Source organism: Pelodiscus sinensis, chromosome 22 (genome assembly GCF_049634645.1).
Source record: "Pelodiscus sinensis isolate JC-2024 chromosome 22, ASM4963464v1, whole genome shotgun sequence".
Classification (NCBI taxonomy): domain Eukaryota; kingdom Metazoa; phylum Chordata; order Testudines; family Trionychidae; genus Pelodiscus; species Pelodiscus sinensis.
Window position 1 is genome coordinate 11,443,799 of NC_134732.1, and position 22,422 is coordinate 11,466,220.

Sequence of the window (22,422 nt, forward strand, 5' to 3'; positions counted from 1 at the left end):
CTTTTTTACTTCTCCGGGTGGGTAGTTGAGGGTTATACATGCTTGGTAGAGACCCTGAAGTGACACCAGACTAACAGGGCTACATTTCTATCACTGGCTCTGAAGAGGCCGCCCCTTGGCTGAGCTGGCTCGTTTCCATCAGCATAGACAAATCTTGTTCTGTTGCAGTTGCTCTGGGGAGGGGATGGTCGCTTTGTGCTGCTCAGCCCAGGCACGGACACAACGGGGAGTATGTCCGGCTCTCAGGGGCCTGGCGTTTTCACTCGCAGGGCGGCGGTTGGTTCCCCGTCGGGCAGCCCCTGGAAACACGAACCTGCGGGGGGCTGAGGGGTTAACAGGCGGCGCCGCACCAGCAGACCCCAAGGCCCATTGAGGGCTGCAGCGCTTTCTGCGCGCCAGCAGGGGACGATACGGCGTCTCCGAAGCGTCACTGCGGTTTCCTCATGGAAGGGGGAGGGGGGGGCAGAAGAACTGCAGGTGCCCGGAAACAGAACGAGCGTGCGTGAGGGGTCAAAGGTCATTGTGTTCCCGTCATGCGCGGCGGTTGGCGGAGCTGCAACTGGTCGGTAGCGAGCCTGGGGCTGGGTCGAGATGCCGTCGGAGCGGTACCGCTGGGAGACCCTGGAGGCGCTGAAAGGCTCCAGCAAGGGGCAGTTGAGCTACTCCCGGGATTGGCTGCTGCGCGGTGAGGTGAGTGCGGAGCGGGGGAGCGCTGCCTGCTACCGCTCCGGCCAATCCCGCTCTGGGACCCTCCTCCTCACCCCCGGCTGCACAGCTTCTGGGACACCTCCCCTCCACACACATGGATTGCACCCGCTTCCGGCCAGTCTCTCTCGCCTCCCCAAATGGGTTGCGCCCGCTTCCGGCCACGGCCATCTCCACACAGTGGGAGGTCCCAGCTCTCCCTGCTCGGGACCCCCTCAGGCACACAAAAGAGGGGAGCACCTGCTCCTGGCCAGCCCAGTGTGGGAGGGTCTGGGAAACCCTCATACACTGGTAGGGCAGTTGCTCTTCACCCAGGGACAGGCCCAGAGAGTTCCCCCCCATCAGTGGGTCACCCACTCCCAGCCATCCCTGGTATGTAGGGTCAGGGGGATCCCCTCATGCTATCCCTGTGGTGCATCTGTAGCATTTTTAGCTTAGGCAGATGGAGATGTGCGGGTGGAAGAGTGTTCATGTCCACAATAATCTTTGGGAGATATTAGCAAATTCACACTGAAACAGCCCCTGCATATATAAGCTGTATCTATATTAGGGTGCTGTACTGGTATAGATATTTCTGCAGAGCATGTGTAATGTAGACAAGAACAAAGCACAGACTGTACTCTTGCCCATACAGACACAGAATGAGCCTGCAAACTGTCCAGGACCCCTGAGAATACAGAGGTAGGCTTAAGGAGATTTTATGTTATCAATTCTGGTAGATATTCAGTAGGAATTTGAATTTTAATAAGCAGATGGCTTGATGAACTAGGATGGAGAAGGCCTTCTCTGCACAGAGGATGATATGGAAGAAGGCATTGAGACAGGAACTGGAAAATGAGTATTATTGGCAGAGTGAAAAGTAAGGAAAAAATAAGATCAGAAACTTAGGTTGAGGAGGAGTTGAATAAGGACTTGCCTGCCTGGTGGTCACTTGCCTGCCTGGTGCGAAGGTTGCGGATCTCTCGAGGCATCTAGATAGACTTATGTGTAGTGCTGGGGAGGAGCCGGTGGTCGTGGTACATGTAGGTACCAATGACATAGGGAAGGGTAGGAGAGATGTCCTGGAGGCCAAATTTAGGCTGCCAGGAAAGAGACTGAAATCCAGGACCTCTATGGTGGCGTTCTCGGAAATGCTTCCAGTTCCACGCGCAGGACCAGATAGGCAGGCAGAGCTTCAGAGTCTCAATGCGTGGATGAGACGATGGTGTAGGGAAGAGGGGTTTAGATTTATTAGGAACTGGGGACACTTTTGGGAGAGGGGGAGCCTATACAGGAAGGATGGGCTCCACCTAAACCAGGGTGGAACCAGACTGCTGGCACTAAACATTAATAAGGCCGTAGAGCAGTTTTTAAACTAAGAGATGGGGGAAAGCCGATTGGTGAGGAGATGCACGTAAATCGGAGAGAGACTTCTCTTAGAGGAGAATCCGTTGATAGAGATTCTCTAAGCTGTAGTTGGAAAGAGAGGAGGGGAGAGGGCAAACCATTGGCCAGAGCTGACAAACAATCGCATAGAAAGGAATCCAATGCATCAGGGAAGGGCAGACAAATAACCAGTGGCAAATTTTTAAAGTGCTTGTACACAAATGCTAGGAATCTGACTAATAAGATGGGTGAACTAGAGTACCTCGTATTAAATGAGGAGATTGACATAATAGGCATCACTGAAACCTGGTGGAATGAGGAAAATCTGTGGGACACAATCATACCGGGATATAAAATATATAGAAAGGATAGAGCAGGCCGGGTGGGTGCCGGAGTGGCACTGTATGTGAAAGATAATGTAGAATCAAATGAAATAAAAATATTAAGTGAATCAACATGTTCCATAGAATCGCTATGGATAGAAATTCCATGCTCCAATAACAAGAAATTAGCAGTAGGGATATATTACCGACCACCTGACCAGGACAGCAATACTGACATAGAAATGCTGAGGGAGATTAGAGAGGCTACCAAAATAGAGAACTCTATAATAATGGGGGATTTTAATTACCCCCATATTGACTGGATACATGTCACCTCAGGAAGAGAAGCGGAGATAAAATTTCTCAATAGCTTAAATGACTGCTTCTTGGAGCAGCTAGTGCAGGAACCCACAAGGGGAGAGGCAATTCTCGATTTAGTCCTGAGTGGAGTGCAGGATCAGGTCCAGGATATAACCGTTACAGGACCGCTTGGGAATAGTGACCATAATATAATAACATTCAACATTCCTGTGGTGGGAAGAACACCTCAGCAGTCCAGTACCCTGGCATTTAATTTCAAAAAGGGGAATTACACAAAAATGAGGAGGTTGTTAAACAGAAATTAAAAGGCGCAGTGACTAGAGCCAAATCCCTGAAAGCTGCATGGAAACTTTTTAAAGACACCATAATAGAGGCCCAACTTAAATGTATACCCCAAATTAAAAAACATAGCAAGAGACCTAAAAAAGAGTCACCGTGGCTTAACCACCATGTAAAAGAAGCAGTGAGGGACAAAAAGGTATCTTTTAAGAAGTGGAAGTCCAATCCTAGTGAGATAAATAGAAAGGAACATAAACACTGTCAAATCAAGTGTAAACATGTAATAAGAAAAGCAAAAAAAGATTTTGAGGAACAGCTAGCCAAAAACTCAAAAAGAAATAACAAAATGTTTTTTAAGTACATTAGAAGCAGGAAGCCTGCTAAAAAGCCTGTGGGTCCCCTAGATGATCGAGCTATAAAAGGAGCAATCAAAGACGATAAAGCCATTGCGGAGAAACTAAATGATTTCTTTGCTTCAGTCTTCACGGCTGAGGATGTTGGGGAGATTCCTGAATCTGCACCGTCCTTTGTGGGTGATGAATCTGAGGAACTGTCCTGGATTGAAGTGTCATTAGAGGAGGTTTTGGAACAAATAGAAAAACTTAATGTTAACAAATCTCCGGGACAGGATGGCATTCATCCAAGGGTTCTAAAAGAACTTAAATGGGAAATTGCTGAGCTATTATCTGTGGTTTGTAACCTATCCTTTAAATCGGCTTCCGTACCTAATGACTGGAAGGTAGCCAACGTGACACCTATATTTAAAAAGGGCTCTAGAGGCGATCCTGGCAATTACAGACTGGTAAGTCTAACTTCAGTACCGGGCAAATTAGTCGAAACAATAGTAAAGAATAAAATTGTGAATCATGTAGAAGAACATAATTTGTTGGACAAAAGTCAACATGGTTTCTGTAAAGGGAAATCCTGTCTTACTAATCTATTAGAGTTCTTTGAAGGGGTTAACAAACATGCGGACAAGGGGGATCCAGTAGATATAGTATACTTGGATTTTCAGAAAGCCTTTGACAAGGTCCCTCACCAAAGGCTCTTGTGTAAATTACATGGCCATGGGATAAGAGGGATGGTCCTTTCTTGGATTGAGAACTGGCTAAAAGACAGGAAACAAAGGGTAGGAATAAATAGTAAATTTTCAGATTGGAGAGGGGTAACTAGTGGTGTACCCCAAGGGTCAGTCCTGGGACCAATCCTTTTCAACTTATTCATAAATGATCTGGAGAAAGGGGTAAGCAGTGAGGTAGTAAAGTTTGCAGATGATACCAAACTGTTTAGGATAGTCAAGACAGAAGCAGACTGTGAGGGACTCCAAGAAGATCTCACCAAACTGAGTGATTGGGCAACAAAATGGCAAATGAAATTTAATGTGGATAAGTGTAAAGTAATGCACATCGGGAAAAATAACCCCAACTATACGTACAGTATGATAGGGGCTAATTTGGCTATGACAAATCAGGAAAGAGATCTTGGAGTTATCGTGGACAGTTCTCTGAAAACTTCCACACAGTGTGCAGCGGCGGTCAACAAGGCAAATAGGATGCTAGGAATTATTAGGAAAGGGATAGAAAATAAGACCCAGAACATCTTACTGCCCCTGTATAAAACTATGGTACGCCCACATCTTGAATACTGTGTACAGATGTGGTCTCCTCACCTCAAAAAAGATATTTTGGCCTTGGAAAGGGTTCAGAAAAGGGCAACTAAAATGATTAGGGGTTTGGAACGGGTCCCATATGAGGAGAGGCTAAAGAGACTGGGACTTTTCAGTTTAGAAAAGAGGAGACTGAGGGGGGGATATGATAGAGGTCTATAAAATCATGAGTGGTGTGGAGAGGGCTGATAAAGAAAAGTTATTTATTAGTTCCCATAATAGAAGAACTAGAGGACACCAAATGAAATTAATGGGTAGCAGGTTTAAAACTAATAAAAGGAAGTTCTTCACACAGCGTGTTGTCAACCTGTGGAACTCCTTGCCAGAGGAGGCGGTGAAGGCTAGGACTATAATAGAGTTTAAAGAGAAGCTGGATAAATTCATGGAGGTTAGGTCCATAAAAGGCTATTAGCCAGGGGATAAAATGGTGTCCTTGGCCTCTGTTTGTCAGAGGCTGGAGAGGGATGGCAGGAGACAAATCGCTTGATCATTGACTTCGGTCAACCCTCTCTGGGGTACCTGGTGCTGGCCACTGTCGGTAGACAGGATACTGGGCTAGATGGACCTTTGGTCTGACCCAGTACGGCCGTTCTTATGTTCTTATGTTCTTATGACTTGAGCTTTATTATCACTTTAAAATTTGATATATTGATGGCTTGGTCAGATAGATGGACAAGGAAGACCATTTTAGTGATCATAATGGGACTGAGAGAGAGAGGACTTCTGACAATTCAGTTGTGACTTTCAATCCAGAGAAGTGATTATTCCCCTTTATTCGGCTCTGGTGAGGCCACATCTGGAGTACTGTGTCCAGTTCTGGGCCCCACACTACAAAAAGGATGTGGACACATTGGAGAGGGTCCAGCGGAGGGCAACCAAAATGATTAGGGGGCTGGAGCATATGACCTATGAGGAGCAGCTGAGGGAGTTGGGTCTGTTTAGTCTGCAGAAGAGAAGAGTGAGGGGGGATTTGATAGCAGCCTTCAAATTCCTGAAGGGAGCTTCCAAGGAGGATGGAGAGGCTGTTCTCAGTGGTGACAGATGGCAGAACAAGGAGCAATGGTCTCAAGTTGTGGTGGGAGAGGTCCAGGTTGGATATTAGGAAAAACTACTTCACTAGGAGGGTAGAGAAACACTGGAATGGGTTACCTAGGGAAGTAGTGGAGTCTCCATCCCTAGAGGTGTTTAAGTCTCGGCTTGACAAAGCCCTGGCTGGGTTGATTTAGTTGGGATTGGTCCTGCCTAGAGCAGGGGGCTGGACTTGATGACCTTCTGAGGTCTTTTCCAGCTCTATGATTCTCTCAGTTGTCCAAAGAAAGCCTAGTCTATTTTATACACCTGATCCAGCGGTGTATAGCAGACCCCAACCACACCATCACCCTTGTTGCTTCCACCTCTAAACTTAACCCATAGACTCTCAACAGTCTTTTTTCCCTCTAAATACTGGAGCTCTGAGCAATCATACTGCTCTCTTACATACAATGCAACTCCTCCTTCTTTTCTCCCCCACCTGTTCTTCCTGAACAGTTTATACCCTTCCATAACAGTGCTCCAGTCATGCGAGTCATCCCACCAAGTCTCCGTTATTCCAATCAAATCATAGTTGTTCGGCTGGACCAGGGCTTCTAATTCTTCCTGTTTGTTCCCCAGGCTTCTCGCATTTGTGTACAAACACCTTAGATAACTAGTTGATCATCCTACCTTCTCCATCCGAATCAGGGGTCCTCTTTTGTTGCTTGTTCCTCCTTGTGATTCTTCCTGGTGTTTGGCTTCCTCACTTACCTCAAATAAGGTTTTTTTGTGGGGTTTTTAACTTCATTTCTTGGGTGAGACTGGTGATGAGGGATTCAGTATGCAGGCTGCTCTGGGGAGAGAGGACCACTCCAGCCCTCTCTCACCTCAGCAGCTCCAGACAAGGAGAGAAGTGCCTGTCGACAGCTGCTGCAGTGAACACAGCTGGAGGAGGGAGGGCATGTTCTCTGGCTGGGGGACAGGCACGCAGACAAACTTTTTGAAATTTGTAGTAGACAGTTGTCCCTTTCTTGCTGGCGGCCCTCCCCCCCCCCCCCCCCCCACTTCCCTTGCTGGCCCAATTGGGTTCCCATCTCTGGCCTCTTGCTGCCCAACTGTGGTCATTATGCAGTATATGTCCCTCCTGCCAGGTGCCTCCCCCTCTTTCCATTTGAGAAGCAACTGAATTCTAGGCACATCTCATTGTCCTAGCCCAACAAAACCTTGACCTTGCTTTACGTTAGGTTAAGAGGAAGTTACATACCAAATTTGGTGCTCCTAGCTCTTACCGTTTAGGAGGAGTTCTCGAACATTCACAGACAGACACACACATAACTGAAATATATAGGAAGAAGAAGAAACATGGCAATCTGCAGATTAAGACCCACTGCTGTAATTAAGGGTTATATAACCCCTCACTTTGTGCATGTATCCTGACTGGTGCTGTCCAAAATCTTGTTTGCAGTATTTCATAGTTGATGGTTTATATAAAGATCTAATTCTGAAAACTTGTGTCCCTTCAGCCTCTTTAGTTCTTGTTGCCCCCGATATTTTAAGTATTATAGGTTTACACGTCACTTCATTTTTAAAGCTGATTTCTGCTCTTCCCATAGTTCATTAATTAATCTCTGATCATTGGGGGGTGATCGCTGAAGTGTAGAGTTTGTTTCAAGTCAGATGAGTTTCTTGAGAAATGTTCACTGTTAAATATTCAAAAGAAGATTCAGACTTAGTTCAACTGCAGGGTCCCCTTCTTTCTTAAGTGATGTTGGCTTGTATCTAGCAGCTACAGATAAATCTATTTTTTAATTTTCTGCCTAGTGAGTACGTCCCTTGTAGATCCATTCGTGAATAGCAACTAGCTTTTGCATATGTGGCCAGTAAACTTTGCCTTTAGAGCACTCCTACTCCTTGTGTATAAAACTTCTTTTTGAACCATAGTTCCTCAAGACTGTTCTTTGCCTCTTTCCATAACTGTTCCCAAATCTATCTGGAGATTAACTAGATTGTGATGACAACAAGGGATGTGAAAGCTTAACCCATAAGCATCACCCTTAATGGGTGATGCTTACCTGTTCCAGTTATCTGGCGGGGGCTGGAGCAGCTTCCTGCCTGCTGTTGACAAGGGGCTGCTCCAGGCATCTGGAGCAGGGAGCAGCCCCTACCTGTGGCAATGGGGCGCTCCAGTCAACTTCATGTTTAACTGATTAACCAATTACACATGATTTTACATCCCTAGATGACAGCCATGGCTATGCTAGGTGTTTTCCAAACAGAGGAAAGTACAGTGTCTGCCCTGAAAGAGGTCACCAATATGAAAAGACAAAGATGAGGGTGTTAAATGAAATACAGCAGACAAGCAAGACAATCAGAGCAATGTTGATTCATAACAAATTAAACATGCTGCATTCTTTCCCCCCAATCCCACATTTCACCTTCTTTTTCTTCCCCAACAACAATACACAAGTTCAGTTCTACCTTCTCTCTCTCCTTCCTACCATTTGATCCCTCACCTCTAATATCTGAGAAGTTAGTCATGGGATAAGTGAAATGAACATGGTCATGCTAGCTATATTGCCTAAGGGTGTGAAAAATTCATCCCCAACACAAGGGGTGGGGAGCCTTTTTTTGGTCAGGGGCCACTGATCCACAGAAAAATCAGTTGAGGGCTGCACGCAAGTGAGAAGTGGCGGGAGGGGGAACCCTCTTGTTGTGGCCCGTGATTGAAAGAGAAAGATACTCCCCACATTCCCTTGCACACCAGAGACAAGGGGGGCCCAGCCTAGAAGATTTTGTGTGCTCCAGCCCCCAGGGGGACAACAGAGGTGCTGGAGCACCAGTACGGACTCCCCAGTGCTGGGGGAGAAAGGGGTGGCTGAGTCTCAGGAACTGGATCCAGGTAAACCGAGGGCCACATCTGGTCCCTGGGCCTGAGGTTCCCCACCCCTCCTCTAAACCTGACCTAAACTCCAGTGTAGATATTGGGGATGTTAAAAGTCATTTAAGGTAACTGTGTAACAGTTAATCTTAGTGGTTACATATGCTGTGGTCTCTGCAGTATAAAGCTTAAATAAACCTCATGCAGCAGAGCCTACAATAAAACCTCCCCAAGAGCGAAGCCACCTTCCCTGGGGCCAGGTGGGCAAGGGTTGGTGGCTCAGCTGGGGAGGAGGCGACGCTGCTGCTGCCCAGGAGCAGGGCAGAGTTTAACCAATGACAGTAATTGATAAGCATCAGCTTTTCAGTTAACCGGTTAATCGATTAAACTCACATCCCTAGTAGATATTGTTAGATCAGTGGATGAATTCTTCCATCAGCTTAGCCACTGCCTGTCAGAGAGTTGGGATTAAGTACAATGAGCAGATAATGCTTTCTGTAGCTATACCGGTGCAGCTGCAGTGTTTTTAGTGAAGACATACACTTAACTGGCTTTTTGTTGGCATAATATCGAAAAAGTGGCTCTGTGGAGTAGGGATGTAAGTGACTAGTTAAGTCACTACTCAGCTACTTGCTCCCCCCTTCCTTTGCTGCCTCCGTATCAGAGGTAGAAAGTGGGAGGGCAGGAGCCAGTTGCTGGGGGGAACCTGCCTTAAAAGCCAGTTCCCTCAGCACTGTCTCCGCAGTACGGGGTGGGGCGACACAGAAGGCAAGGGCACAGTGGTCTGGGACCTGGAGGGAGCCAGGACTGCTCAGTCTCAGTTTGTGCTGGTTCCCAGATCTACCTAGGTTCCAGTTCTGCATTTTAAATGTAGTAAGAGCCGGGCTACCTGTGCACCCGGCTCCTCCTACATTTATACTGCAGAGCTGCAGTGGGGCCCTCTTATTGACAAATCGTGTAGTTGATACAAATTGTATTGACTGCATGATTAGTCAATTTCCTGCTTCTTAATATCTTTACTGTAGAGTAATTCAAGTTAGGAGAGGGTAAGTCGCTATGTGGCCCAGCTCAAGAAGGGCATTCCATGCATAGTGGGCTGCAAGGAAGTAAGTTCATGGAAGAACGGGACTAATGGGGCTCAATAGAGGCTGGCACAATAAGATGAGGTAATAATGATATTTACACAATGAAGCCCCACGAATGAGACATGCTGAGAGGTTTTTCAGGATCTGCTTTTTTTTTCTCCCTTAAAGTTAAATTACTGTGTTTTGTGGTTCACTTTGCTATTTTACATGTTCATAGAACAAATTATCTCTCTTTCTATCCAGGATATTTTGGAAGGATGCAGGTGCCCTCCAAAGTTATCTCCCTACTCTGGTTGGGTGCTGGATCGAGTGATCTCCCAATCTCTACAGGAAACGCCTCTCTCCCGAAGTTCATCACCCAATGAATCCATTCCCCCTACAGATGACCAACCACCTTCCCTTGCAAAGACCACTTCTCCTGCCAGCCAGCTGAACTCTTCACCACTTTCATCTGCAGCACGCAGTGAAACAAAGGTAATTAGTTAACTATAGTGCATATATAAGGAGCTAGGGTAATTGACTAATCAAATAGTCGATAGGGCATCTCCACCTTTGAAGTGCTGTTGCTACACTGGTGTCTCCCTGCTGACCCTGGGCTCTGTACGGTGCTGCCACTTTGAAATGCCACGGGAGCCCAGAGTCAGGCTCCCTGTGGTGTTTCAAAGCAGCAACGGAGCCCGGGGTCAGTGCGGAGTCCCCAACTGACCCCAGGGTCTACGCGGCATTGCTGCTTTGAAATGCTGGTAGGAGCTGGATGCTGGGTTCCCGTGGCAGCACTGCTGCTTTGAAGTACCCCTTTCCTCTCGCTTGCTGCCTCTCTCTGATAGAGGCAGCAAAGTGTGGGGGAGTGAAGCGAGCAGTCGACCAGCTTGTCAACTATCCGATAAGCATTTGCTTATTGGATAGTCGACTAGTAGACTAGTCCTTCACATCCCAACTTTCTAGTATTTTCATTAGTACTTTAGTCACAGTTACTTAGTAGTTGGTCCTGAATGGAACTTTGCCTTGGGATGCTCCAGTCCCCTGACTTCAAGCCATGTGACTGCTGTAGGGTTACCGTACCCATCAGCGATCCTCACACCAGCTGCCTGAGTTGTCTGGGAGAAGGACCTGTTAGTGGCAAGTATCGTATTTGTAATTGGTTGAACCCAGGACAGGAAGGGAAAGAGAGAGACAAAGATTTGACTTGGCCCCAAATACCCGTGGCATCGATACAGAGTCTCCCAGCCAGTACTGGTCTCCCTCCACAATTACTTCCAAAAGGGCCAAAAAACTTGAAGGAAGATGTCCCACCTCCCATAAGGGAAAAGGAAGGGTTGGAGGAGAATCATGACCTGCTTTGGGCAACTCAACTCCTTTTTCAGGAAGTAGCGTACCAGCTCAAGTAGAGTGGTCTAGACTACCCCAACCAGGTCTGCTACACCAAACACTGAGTGCCTTCACTGTATAGAAGTCCCACTTAGGGATGTAAGCAACTAGTCGACTACCTGATGAGACTTATTGGGTAGTCGAGTCACTACTCAACTAATTGCCCCTGCCCTTGCTGCCTCTGTATCAGCTTAAAAACCGTTCCCTCCAGCACCATTTCCACAGGGAGGCAGAGGCGCAGCAGGGAACCCACGCAAGTGGGGACCAAAGCAGTCCCTCCTTGTGCGGGGACCCAACTGCTGTGCCTCTCCCTTTGAAATGTACAAGAGCCACAGGCTCTTGACGTTACTGATGCCATCCACACCAGCTTTAGCAGTTCCCTAGTCTAAAGGAAAACCTGCTTTGAGACCTATCTGTAGGTCCCCATCTCAGCAGCGCCCCGGGAAACATCCCAACCACACTCACCAATGTAGAGCCGACATGCCTCAGGGATAGGGAGGCAGGCCAGCTGGAGCCTGCTGTGGGCCCTGTCAGTGTGAATTGGAGTGCAGTTCACCAGTGTCATGGTGTAGATCTGTGGAGGCACATGCCCACTGGCTAGAGGAGAAGCACCAATTCTTCATTTCACCTTGTTGCTGATCGTGAAAACATTCTGCAAACTGCAACTGATGTTTGATCTCTTGTGGTAAAAGTCACCATGACATCTCTCCCATGCAGTGGGTCCCTCAAGATGCCTGGGTGTACTCTAGTTCCCAGCCCCATCCTGGCACCACTCAGACAATTTTAGATCTAGATTAATGGTTTACTATCATCTATCGGCTGATTGCTGCTGGTCACCAGCCTCCTGTGCCGGGGACTTATCCTGGCTAAAAACACTGCTCAGTGAGGGATCATAGATCCACCAGTTCCTGGTCCCTGGTCATTGTCTGTTCACCCTCCATCTATGGCTTAAACCAGATGGTGGGCCAAGTCCAGGAGATATCATCAGTGTTGTTGGTACTCCAGCACCCCTCCCCCCCCCGCCCCCTTATGGCCAGTGAACAGCAGCATGGTACTGCTGGGTCTCAGAGGGGTCACATAGCCTCACCCCAGCTATCAGCTGCAGCTTTGCATCCTGCTCCTCAGGTAGAAGCCCTAAAGGTGGCCATGAGGGCACAGAGCAACCCATTGCTGGACCACCAGGCGATATGGAAACAACCATGATACTGATTTTGACGTCGTTGCTGCCAGATGAGTCTATTTTGGCTCCCCTGCATCTGGTTCCGCAAGACGATCCTAAGGCTCATCAAGAGCTATTAAAGAAAGTGGCATCAAATCTTGGCTCTAGGCAGAGGAATTGGAGGAGCCCATGGGATGCAGATATACCTGTACCTCAATGACTGACTCAACAAGGCCACTCCAAGGACTGACATGACAGTGAGGAGATACCACTTGCAGGTCTCTGCCGCCTCATGAACAACAAGAAGTCAATATTAATCCCTCTACAGAAGATTGAATTTATTGGCATGGTCCTGGACTTTGCTTGCGTCCAAGCTTTTCTGCATCTCTCCCTTGCACTCTTCTGTGCAGTCTGCATTAGACTATTTACTGCACCTCAAAGGAACCAGGGGTTGGCTCACTCTTCCATCAGGGTACACCTTGCAGCCTTTTTTGCTTTCCACCAGCCAATCCAGGGTCAGATGGTCTTTTGTCATGATGTGACAGTTAAGTTTGTGAGGGGCCTCAAGATGTCTAACCCCAGGTGTGGGATCTTTACCTTTTTTTCCTCCAGGACTCACCTGTGTACCATTTAAACCACTGACTCTTGCTAACTTTCCTACTTGTCTTGGAAGAAGGACAAGGTCCAACTGCATCCCATCTCGCGTTTTTTCCCCTAAGGTGGGGTTTTCCTATCATGTAAACTAGGACCTATTCCTGCCTGTGTTCTGTCCCAAGCCAAATAATATGGCATAGAAGTATTTGCATGCTCTAGATGTCAGGAGAGGTTTGGTATTCTACTTGAGAGTCTTTCCATAAGTCCATGCAGCTCTGTCACCATGGCTGATAGTATGAAGGACCTTCTGGTATCATCTTAAAGAATCTCTTGCATAAGGACCTTCTGCGAGTTGTCAAAGGTCTTGCTGCCACTGAACATCTGGGCGCATTTGACCAGATCTCAGGCCTCAGCAGCAGCCTTCCTGGCCCACATTCCGGTTAGGACATCTGTATAGCTGCGTTATGGTCCTTGAGTCATGCACAATGAGACATGAACATGTGGATCAACAGGCTAGAGACAATGCTGGATTTGGTAGAGCTGTGCTACAAACTGCATGTCTGTGAACTCCTACTTGCCTCTACGGGTACTGCTTGAAGTCACCTAATGTGGAACAGACATGAGTAAGCACTCTAAAAAGAAAAGACCTGTTCTGTAACTTGTGTCCATTCCATGATCAGAGTTTCTGGCAAGAAGAAACTGAGGATTGGAGGAGCGCATGGTGCCCCTTGTACTGCACCATGAAGGCACCATTCCAGGAGCAGCCAGAGCCTCTCCCCTATAGATACTGCTGATGGAAAAACTTCCAGCACCAGTGCATGTGGCAAGCACACGCACGTAAAGTGGAATCATAGAATCATAGAATACTAGGACTGGAAGGGACCTCGAGAGGTCGAGTCCAGTCCGCTGCCCTCATGGCAGGACCAAATACTGTCTAGACCATCCCTGATAGACATTTATTTAACCTACTCTCAAATATCTCCAGAGATGGAGATTCTACAACCTTCCTGGGCAATTTATTCCAGTGTTTGACTAGCCTGACAGTTAGGAACTTTTTCCTAATGTCCAACCTAAACCTCCCTTGCTGCAGTTTAAGCCCATTGCTTCTTGCTCTATCCTCAGAGGCCAAGATGAACAAGTTTTCGCTCTTTTCCTTATGACACCCTTTTAGACACCTGAAAACTGCTATCATGTCCCCCCTCAATCTTCTCTTTTCTAAACTAAACAAACCCAATTCTTTCAGCCTTCCTTCATAGGTTATGTTCTCTAGACTTTTAATCATTCTTGTTGCTCTTCTCTGGACCCTCTCCAATTTCTCCACATCTTTCTTGAAATGCGGTGCCCAGAACTGGACACAATACTCCAACTAAGGCCTAACCAGCGCAGAGTAGAGTGGAAGAATGACTTCTCATGTCTTGCTCACAACACACCTGTTAATGCATCCCAGAATCATGTTTGCTTTCTTTTGCAACAGCATCACACTGCTGACTCATATTCAGCTTGTGGTCCACTATAACCCCTAGATCCTTTTCTGCCATACTCCTTCCTAGACAGTCGCTTCTCATTCTGTATGTGTGAAACTGATTGTTCCTTCCTAAGTGGAGCACTTTGCATTTGTCTTTATTAAACTTCATCCTATTTACCTCAGACCATTCCTCCAATTTGTCCAGATCATTTTGAATTATAACCCTATCCTCCAAAACAGTCACAACCCCTCCCAGCTTGGTGTCATTTGTAAACTCAATAAGCGTACTTTCTATGCCAATATCTAATTCGTTGATGAAGATATTGAACAGAGCCAGTCCCAAAACAGACCCCTGCAGAACCCCACGTGTTATACATGAACAGCACATATCTAAGAATACCAGTTATAAATCAGTCTTTTCTGTGTTCCATCACAGACCTCCTATGCAACTTTGAGCAAATCACTTGGCTTCAGAAAATTTCTGGGAGTCAGTTCCCTCTTCTGCAAAATGAAGACAACATTTCCCTACCTCACCTGGTTTCGTGAGGATAAATACATTAAAGCTAGTCAGCAACTAAAATACTGTAGAGATGGAAGCGGTATAAGAACCATAGATAGGCAGTAGTCTGCTTATGTCTCTTATGGTGCATGCTATTTTTTTAGAGAAAGATTGTTGGCTTACCTGATTTCCTGAATAACTTACTACTGATCTAGTCTGTTACTGACTTGGTTTGTCGGACTGTCCTTATAGGGCAATGAAGATCTTAGCCTGCTTGACACAGATCACGAAGTCCATCTTATGGTTCTACCATCTAAAGTTACAGAGGTGGAAGGCTGCATATGGATGTATGAAGAGGTCCACAGATTGAAAGGAAAGGTAACAAGGCATGTTGAATAACTGAGGCACTATGTAGCCAAATGTGATAATGTTCCATTAAAACTAGTGGGACACAAAGATAACCTCTAAATTAAAACATGATTATGGTTGTCTTGGCTTAGTTTTTGCTACTTGCATTAATTTTTGTACAGATCCTAGTGATAATGCAGTTCCTGTCTTTGTCAAAGTCCCTGGTGGGGCTGTTAATGTGGAATCTGGCCCTCCAGAGTCTGCTCTCTTCCTGAGGAGTTAGCACTGGCAGAGCTGTGTTCACAATGCAAAGTATATGTGAATGGCTCTTCCTTTCTCCTGGTAATCTGCAGGAGGGGCTCAGGCAGAGGCAGGAGCAGCAAGAGGAGATGGTGAGAGCGGTTTCTGATATGGCAAGTGAGCAACTGAAGCGTTTTGATGAGCTAAAGGAATTAAAACAGCATCAAGAATACCAGGACCTGCAGGAAGTGATGGAGAAGAGGTAACGGTTGTTCTGTTATGTAAACTCTTAGTAATGCAGCAAATGACTTCTATTATTGGAGACTGACTAAATTGAAAGTTTTGATTCTTGGATCTGTAACCCTAGTAAAACTGAGCTGCTTTTTGTTGAAGTTTGTGAATGAATTAATATCCAATAGATGTTTTTGTATATCTTGCTGAATATCATACATCAGGAGACTAACCTGTGTGATCATACGCTCAAATGTGCAGATGACATTTACAGGTAGTGAAAACTAAACAACATTATGCTTTAGAATTTAAGTGCATGGCTGTCACTTGCTGCCTTACAGATGGGTATGAAAGTATAAAGTTAAGTCATTATCTATGGATACAAGTATCCTACATTGGAGGCTATAGCACTCTTTATTATTAAGGTTGTCCATCACTTCCCATTCTAAGATCCTGTTTTCAGTTGATTAACTTTATGAAGTTTTAGCTGTTGTAGCCTGAAGTTTTCCATGCCAGGGGTCTGCCTTGTTCTGAATCTTTTGTGTATGTGTGGATGTTTTCAGTCAGTTTCTGAGAACTATCCTAAGGAAAAATACATCACTTGGACTTTGTGGAAAAAATGACCTCCTTAGGTCCTGCAAAATCCCTCATCTGGGACCAGTCACATCCTGAGAGTGCTGGACCAAAGAGGTCCAACCTGAAGGGACATGTGGTCTAGGCATGTCCCTACAGACAAACTTACTATAAGGCAGTGTTTCTTAAACTTTTTAAGACCGAGGAACACCAAACAATTTTTTGTATGAGGAACACCAAGGATTTTTTTTATTGGGGGGGGGGGGGGGGGTTATTGAGCCAAAAAAAGGGGGGGGGTCGCAACACAGTTTAAGAAACACTGCTATAAGGGGTAGGGGTAGGTGCACAACTGGCTGAAAAACCATACTCAAAGTAGTTATTGAAGGTCTTCCCAGCCTTGAGCCAATCTAGAGCAGTCCTGCAGGGTGGGTCCTGATTCACTCCTATCCAGCATTTTCATTCATGATTTGGAAAATGAAGTGGAGAGTGTGCTTGTGAAATTTGTAGTTGACACCAAGTTGGGAGTAATCACAAACATTTTGGAAGACAGGATTAAAATTTGATTTGTTAAGATTGTTTTGGAGAATTGACCTGAAATCAAGAAGATTAAATTGAGTCAGGACAAGTGCAAATATTTCATGAAGGAAGGAATAATCAAATGCACAGCTACAAAATGGGTAATAATTGGCTAGGCAGCAGTACTGGAAAAGGCTCTGGAAGTTAGTGGATCACAAACTAAACATGAGTTAACAATGTGATGCAATTTTGAAAAAGACTAATATAATTCTGGGGTGGATTAACAAAAGCCTCGTGTGTACGACACGGGTGGTAATTGTCCTGCTGTAGTCTCTGCTGGTGAAGCATCAGCAGAAGTATTGTGTCCAGTTCTGACAAACTGAAGAGAGTCCAAAGGAAAGCAACAAGACTGAAAAAAGGTTTAGAAAACCTGATCTATGAGGAAAGGTTTAAAAAAAACTTGTCATGTTTAGTCTTGAGAAAAGAAGGCTGAGGGGAGACTGATGTCTTCAAATATGTTAAAGACTATTGATGGTGATCAGTTAATTGTTCTTCATCTTTATGGAATGTAGGACAAGAAGTAACAGGCTTAATCTCTAGCAAGGGAGACGTAGATTATATTAACATTTTTCTAAGTATAAGGATAGATAGAGTTTCAAGGGAGGTTGTGGGAATCCCCATCACTAACAGTTTATAAGAACAGGTTGGACAAACACCTGTTAGGGATGGTGTTAGGTATATTTGTTCTTGCTTCATTGCATGATGATTTATCAAGGTCCCTTCCAGCCCTTCATTTCTGTGATTTATACAGTAAATGTGTACTGCTTAATATTTATTTACTTTAATATATAATAAGGATTAATATGTTCTTGTGGCTTAATTTTACAATAATCCATTAAAACCATTTAAAGTAATTTTTTCCTGTGGGACAACAAAAGTGACATCAGGCGTCACTCTGCGTCTTGCAGGAAAAGTTTTCATCCTGCCGCCCTTCTGCCCTCAGCCGCCTTCCCACAGGGTGAATGGCCCCGGGCCAGCAAGCAGCTGTTCCAGGGACAGGCTGAGATGGCACACTACAGCATCAGGGCAGCATAGAGCCCACTGCCCCCTTTGCTCCTGCTGGAGGCAGCCTGCGGCCTGGGCAGCTTTTTCCAGGTGCTACTACTGTGGAGCCTCTGGGTTTCCTCCTTACTCCCCTCCCTGGCAGGAAGCCACCGCTGGCGCGCTACTGTTGTAGGGGGGCAGGGTTTGAGGCTGGAGCACTGGCAGGCAGTGGCCCAAGCAGCTAGAGGTGGTAGCTCCTCACTGGGTCAAGGAATGTCGGGGCCGCTGCCACTCTCCTCGCTGCCCCCTGGCACAGCCCCGGCCCTCCTCCGGCAAGTGGCCGCTGCCAGCTCCGTGCTCCAGAGGCCTGGAGCACAAGGTGGGGAGAAAAAGCCCCAAGTCTCATTGTGTGGGGAAGAAGTGCTCCCCCTCCTGGGCTGGGGTAACAGCAGCATGCGAGCATGCTGTCTGGAGCCTTTCCCTGCATTCCCACTGGCCAGGTTCTGCCTAATGGGAGGAGCAGGAGACCCAAAGACAAGTGCTCTCCACCACCTCATGCCCACACTTTCACCCCAGCCCCTCTGAGCTGCCACACAGCGGCTGGCTGAAAGTCTGGCACCACCAAACAGTCCATTTTAAAAACAGCTGATGGGGCTTTTGTGACGGGATCCACACAGGGGAAAATTTTTTTATCCATCCAGCATAGAGTTCAAGATTCCTGAATCTCACAATTTCTCTGCCTTCACCAAATTCTGTAAAATATCTTAGAGGGGTAGCTGTGTTAGTGTCTGTCTAAAAAACTTTTAAAACAACAATGGGCACCTTAGAGACTAACAAATATATAAATAGTGTCATGAGCTTTCGTGGGCAAAACCCACTTCTTCAGATGACTAATATGGAACAGGGGGCCCAGAGTTTGAAATATAAAGTGAGAGGGAGAGGATGACTAGAAAGCTTAAATGAGCTTTATACTGCAGAGCCTGCAGCTAAGCCTCCCCATGAACCAGGCTCCTGGGGCAGCCGCTTCCCCACAGCAGGGCAGTCTCCTTCCCAGGAGCAAAGCTGGCAGCCCCTGCCGGCTACACTCCCAAGGAGGTGGCTTCACTGCTGCAGCAAAACCTTCTCCCCAGGAGCAGAGCAAGCAGCCCTTGTCCACCCGCTTCCCAGAGAGGAGGCTTTGCTGCCCGCTGCAGCAAGGCAGTGGCAGAAGCCACCTCCCTGGTAGCTGGCTGAGTGTAACCGACACTCTAGAGTTGACACTTCTGTGACTTATGCTTGAAAATCTCATGTGCAGATTCTTTGAATTTCTTGTCCTGCTGTTGTTTATCTTTCAGGATGGTTTCCAGTTTTCAGTAAGTGGATAAAGGGAGACCTATCTGAAGTTCTCTTTTAAACCAGTTTAAAAATAGCTTCTCTAGCGTGTCCATAGATTGTACATGATCCTGAGTGTGTCTTGAGAGAGAAGATGAGGAATCATACAAAGCTCTCTGGAGAACGGAATGGTCACTCATTTTCTTCTGCTTGTATTTCAGCTCCAGAGAGGCCCAGGGTCAGCAGGAGAAGTTGAAAGAGGAACATCGCCACAGAGCAAAGGTGTGAGCTTAGGAAGGGTAGTGCTATTACAAGAAAGGTTGGTTGGTCTGTGTTTGGAAACTAGGACTTGCACACATTTAACTGCTTCCACTATGCTTAGTGTAATATGCATGGAGAGTGAAAAAGCACTTCCCAGTGCAGCTCCTATATCTGTTACATCCTCATGGGAATGTAGATATCCCAGTGAAATGTTCATCATTAAGGATACTGTACTACATTGCAGGAATAGAAGCAGTTAGGGTTGAAATTAAAAGTAGTTTTTTAGTGACCTTAGATGGACCAGGACTTTTAGTTTTGCATATACGGCTAGTCATTGAGGCATTGTAACCTAACTTGTGAAGTGTGGCTAACATCCTGATGTCTATTTTCTGGTAGTTTGAGTTCAGTGTATAAACAGAAAGGTGCACTAATTTTGTGTCCTGATCACAGTTGATGGGAATTTTTCAGTAAAACACTTTTTGTTGGAAAATGCTGATATCTCAGGACTGAAACTTTTTTCAGGAAGGTTCAGTGAGACTTTAATTGGGAAGATTTCTCAGATCCTGGTTGGAAAAAGGCAGAGGGAAAGTCTGTGTGACTGACTTGTTAGGCCCAGTGATTAGGGGGTTCACAGATGTATCCCATATTGCAGGTGAGCACCCAAACTACTAGGTTCATAGAATCATAGGGTTGGAAGAGACCTCAGGACGTCACTGAGTCCAGCCCCCTGCTCAAAGCAGGACCAATCCCAACTACATCTTCCCAGCCAGGGCGTTGTCAAGCTGGGACTTAAACCTCTAGGGATGGAGATTCTACCACCTCCCTAGATAACCAATTCCAGTGCTTCATCACCCTCCTAGTAAAATAGCTTTTCCTAATATCCAACCTAGACCTCCCGCACTGCAACTTGAGACCATTGCTCCTTTTCTGCCATCTGTCACTACTGAGGACAGCCTTTCTCCATCTTCTTTGGAACCTCCCTCAGGTAGTGTTGCTATCAAATCCCTCCTCACTCTTCTCTTCTGCAAACTAAACAAGCCCAAATCCTTCAGCCTTTCCTATCAAGTCATGTGCTCCAGCCCCGTAATCATCTTGGTTGCCTTCCACTGGACCCTCTCCAACACATCCACATCTTTTCAGTAATGGGAGGCCCAGAATTAAAGCATTACTCCAGATGTGGCCTCACCAGTGCTGAATAAAGGGGAATAATCATTTCTGAATAATCACTTCTCTAGATCTGCTGACAATGCTCTTCCTAATGCACCCTAATATGCCATTAGCCTCCTTGGCTACAAGGACATACTGTTTACTCATATCCACCTTCTCATCCACTGTAATTCCCAGGTCCTTTTTTATGCCAAACTGCTGCTTAGTTACTCTCCCCAGCGACGAGGGCACTTCCCCTTTGAAATGCACAACAGCCCCCAGGGAAGCGGAAGCACCCGCGTGGAGCCTGGAGTCAGTGAGGCTTCCTGCTGGCCCTGTACTGCACGCCGCGTGCCAACTTTGAAATGTACAAGAATCTCATTTCAAAGCGGAAGTGCCCTCATGGAACCTGGGGTCACGGGGAACTCCACCGCTGGCCCTGGGTTCCACGCGGCATTTCCCGGAACCTAGGGTCAGCTGGGTTAACCACCTCAAAGAACTCTAGTACTTTAGTAAGACATGATTTCCCTTCACAGAAACCATGTTGGCTTTTCTACAGCAAATTATGTTCATTTACGTGTCTGACAATTTTATACTTTACTATAATTTCAACTAATTAGCCCGCTACTGATGTTACTTACCGGTCTGTAATTGCTAGGATCACCTCTTAAAATATTGGCATCACATTAGCTATCTTCCAGTCATTAGGTACAGAAGCCGATTTAAAGGATCGGTTACAAACCACAGTTAATAGTTCTGCAATTTCACATTAAAGTTCTTTCAGAACTCTTGAGTGAATGCCATCTGGTCCCAGTGACTTGTTACTGTTAAGTTTACCAATTTGTTCCACAAGTTTTTTCTTCTTCATATCAGGATTAAACCCAGAACTTTTAAGTTTGTGTGCGGACTAAGGATATTAAGGACTAGTTGACTATCCAATTCTCCCCTCCCCCCCCTTGTTGCCTCTATCAGATAGAGGCAGCAATGGGGGGGGGGAGAGCGAGGAAGAGAGGGTACTTCAAAGCGGCAGCACCACACAGCTGATCCCGGGCTCAGTGCAGCGCTGCCCCTTTGAAACGCCGCCTCGGCTGAGTAGGTAGTGTTGTGAGTAAAGCTTTATTTGTGTGGCTTATATTTAAACTGTCATTCCCTCCTCTCCAGATTTTAAACCTGAAACTTCGTGAAGCAGAACAGCAGAGGCAGCGTCAGGAAGAGTTGGAGCGTCTGCGCAAGGAAGAAGGCCAGGAAAGGTTGCGACGCCTCTATTCTATACAGGAGGAAGTGCTGCAGCTTAATCAGCAGATTGACCCCAACTACAGACATAAAGACTTGCCAAGGATAGATCTCTCCGCGTTCAGTAACCGTGGCAACCAGATCTGCGGGCTAGTGTCCGGACTTATTCGCACTACTAGTGAGGTAATGAGGTTCTAGATTTCCTTTTAAGTTAGTCTCTCGTTCCTTGGAAGGAGACACTAATTGAAAGGCACTTTTTATGTTGCCACAGAAGACTTATAAATGCAGTTCTTGTGCAGTGGTTAATCTGAAGGAAAGAGAATCTTCCTCAGAGCACTTTAGAGGCTTCCTTGAAAAAGGCTTATATAAACTTAGGGGATTTTTACTGGAGAAGAGCTCCTTAACATTAAACATACTGTAAAATGTTTATGTTGGATGTGTCTTTTCTGAGACCGTGCTAGAACTGGAATGGATAGTCAAATCGCTGTTTGAGATTAAATGATGCAGTGTTTAGTAGGTTTCAGCATTCATAAGCTTTCCTATAGCATCTAGGTTTTCTCACAAAACTATTCTTCTCTATATGAAAGGTGGAAGACAGAGGAAACCAACAATATACTTCTAAAATTTGCAATGGGCTGGGCTGGTTCTCAATTCCAGTCTTTCATAAATGTCTTGTAACTTCAGCTTTAGCTGGCATTTGAAAGAGCCCTCTTCCCAGTGGGGATAAAGGGAAACTGATAATCAGGCTACAGGGACTTGATTCTCTAGCATGATCCCTTTTTGTTGTGCTATCCAACCCTG

The 22,422-nt window shown here is 46.1% G+C and overlaps 1 protein-coding gene across 1 annotated transcript in view; it reads left to right on the forward strand.

Moving 5' to 3' along the window:
• Positions 1–522: 522 nt before the first annotated feature.
• Positions 523–22,422, forward strand: part of GLE1 (GLE1 RNA export mediator) — a 47,906-nt gene continuing 26,006 nt past the window's right edge. The window contains exons 1-6 of the mRNA XM_006119031.3: positions 523–690; positions 9,877–10,107; positions 14,971–15,096; positions 15,420–15,568; positions 19,203–19,263; positions 21,550–21,804. Of these exons, the coding sequence (XP_006119093.2) occupies positions 592–690; positions 9,877–10,107; positions 14,971–15,096; positions 15,420–15,568; positions 19,203–19,263; positions 21,550–21,804 (921 nt within the window). The 5' untranslated portion in view covers positions 523–591. The remainder of the gene's footprint in view (positions 691–9,876; positions 10,108–14,970; positions 15,097–15,419; positions 15,569–19,202; positions 19,264–21,549; positions 21,805–22,422) is intronic.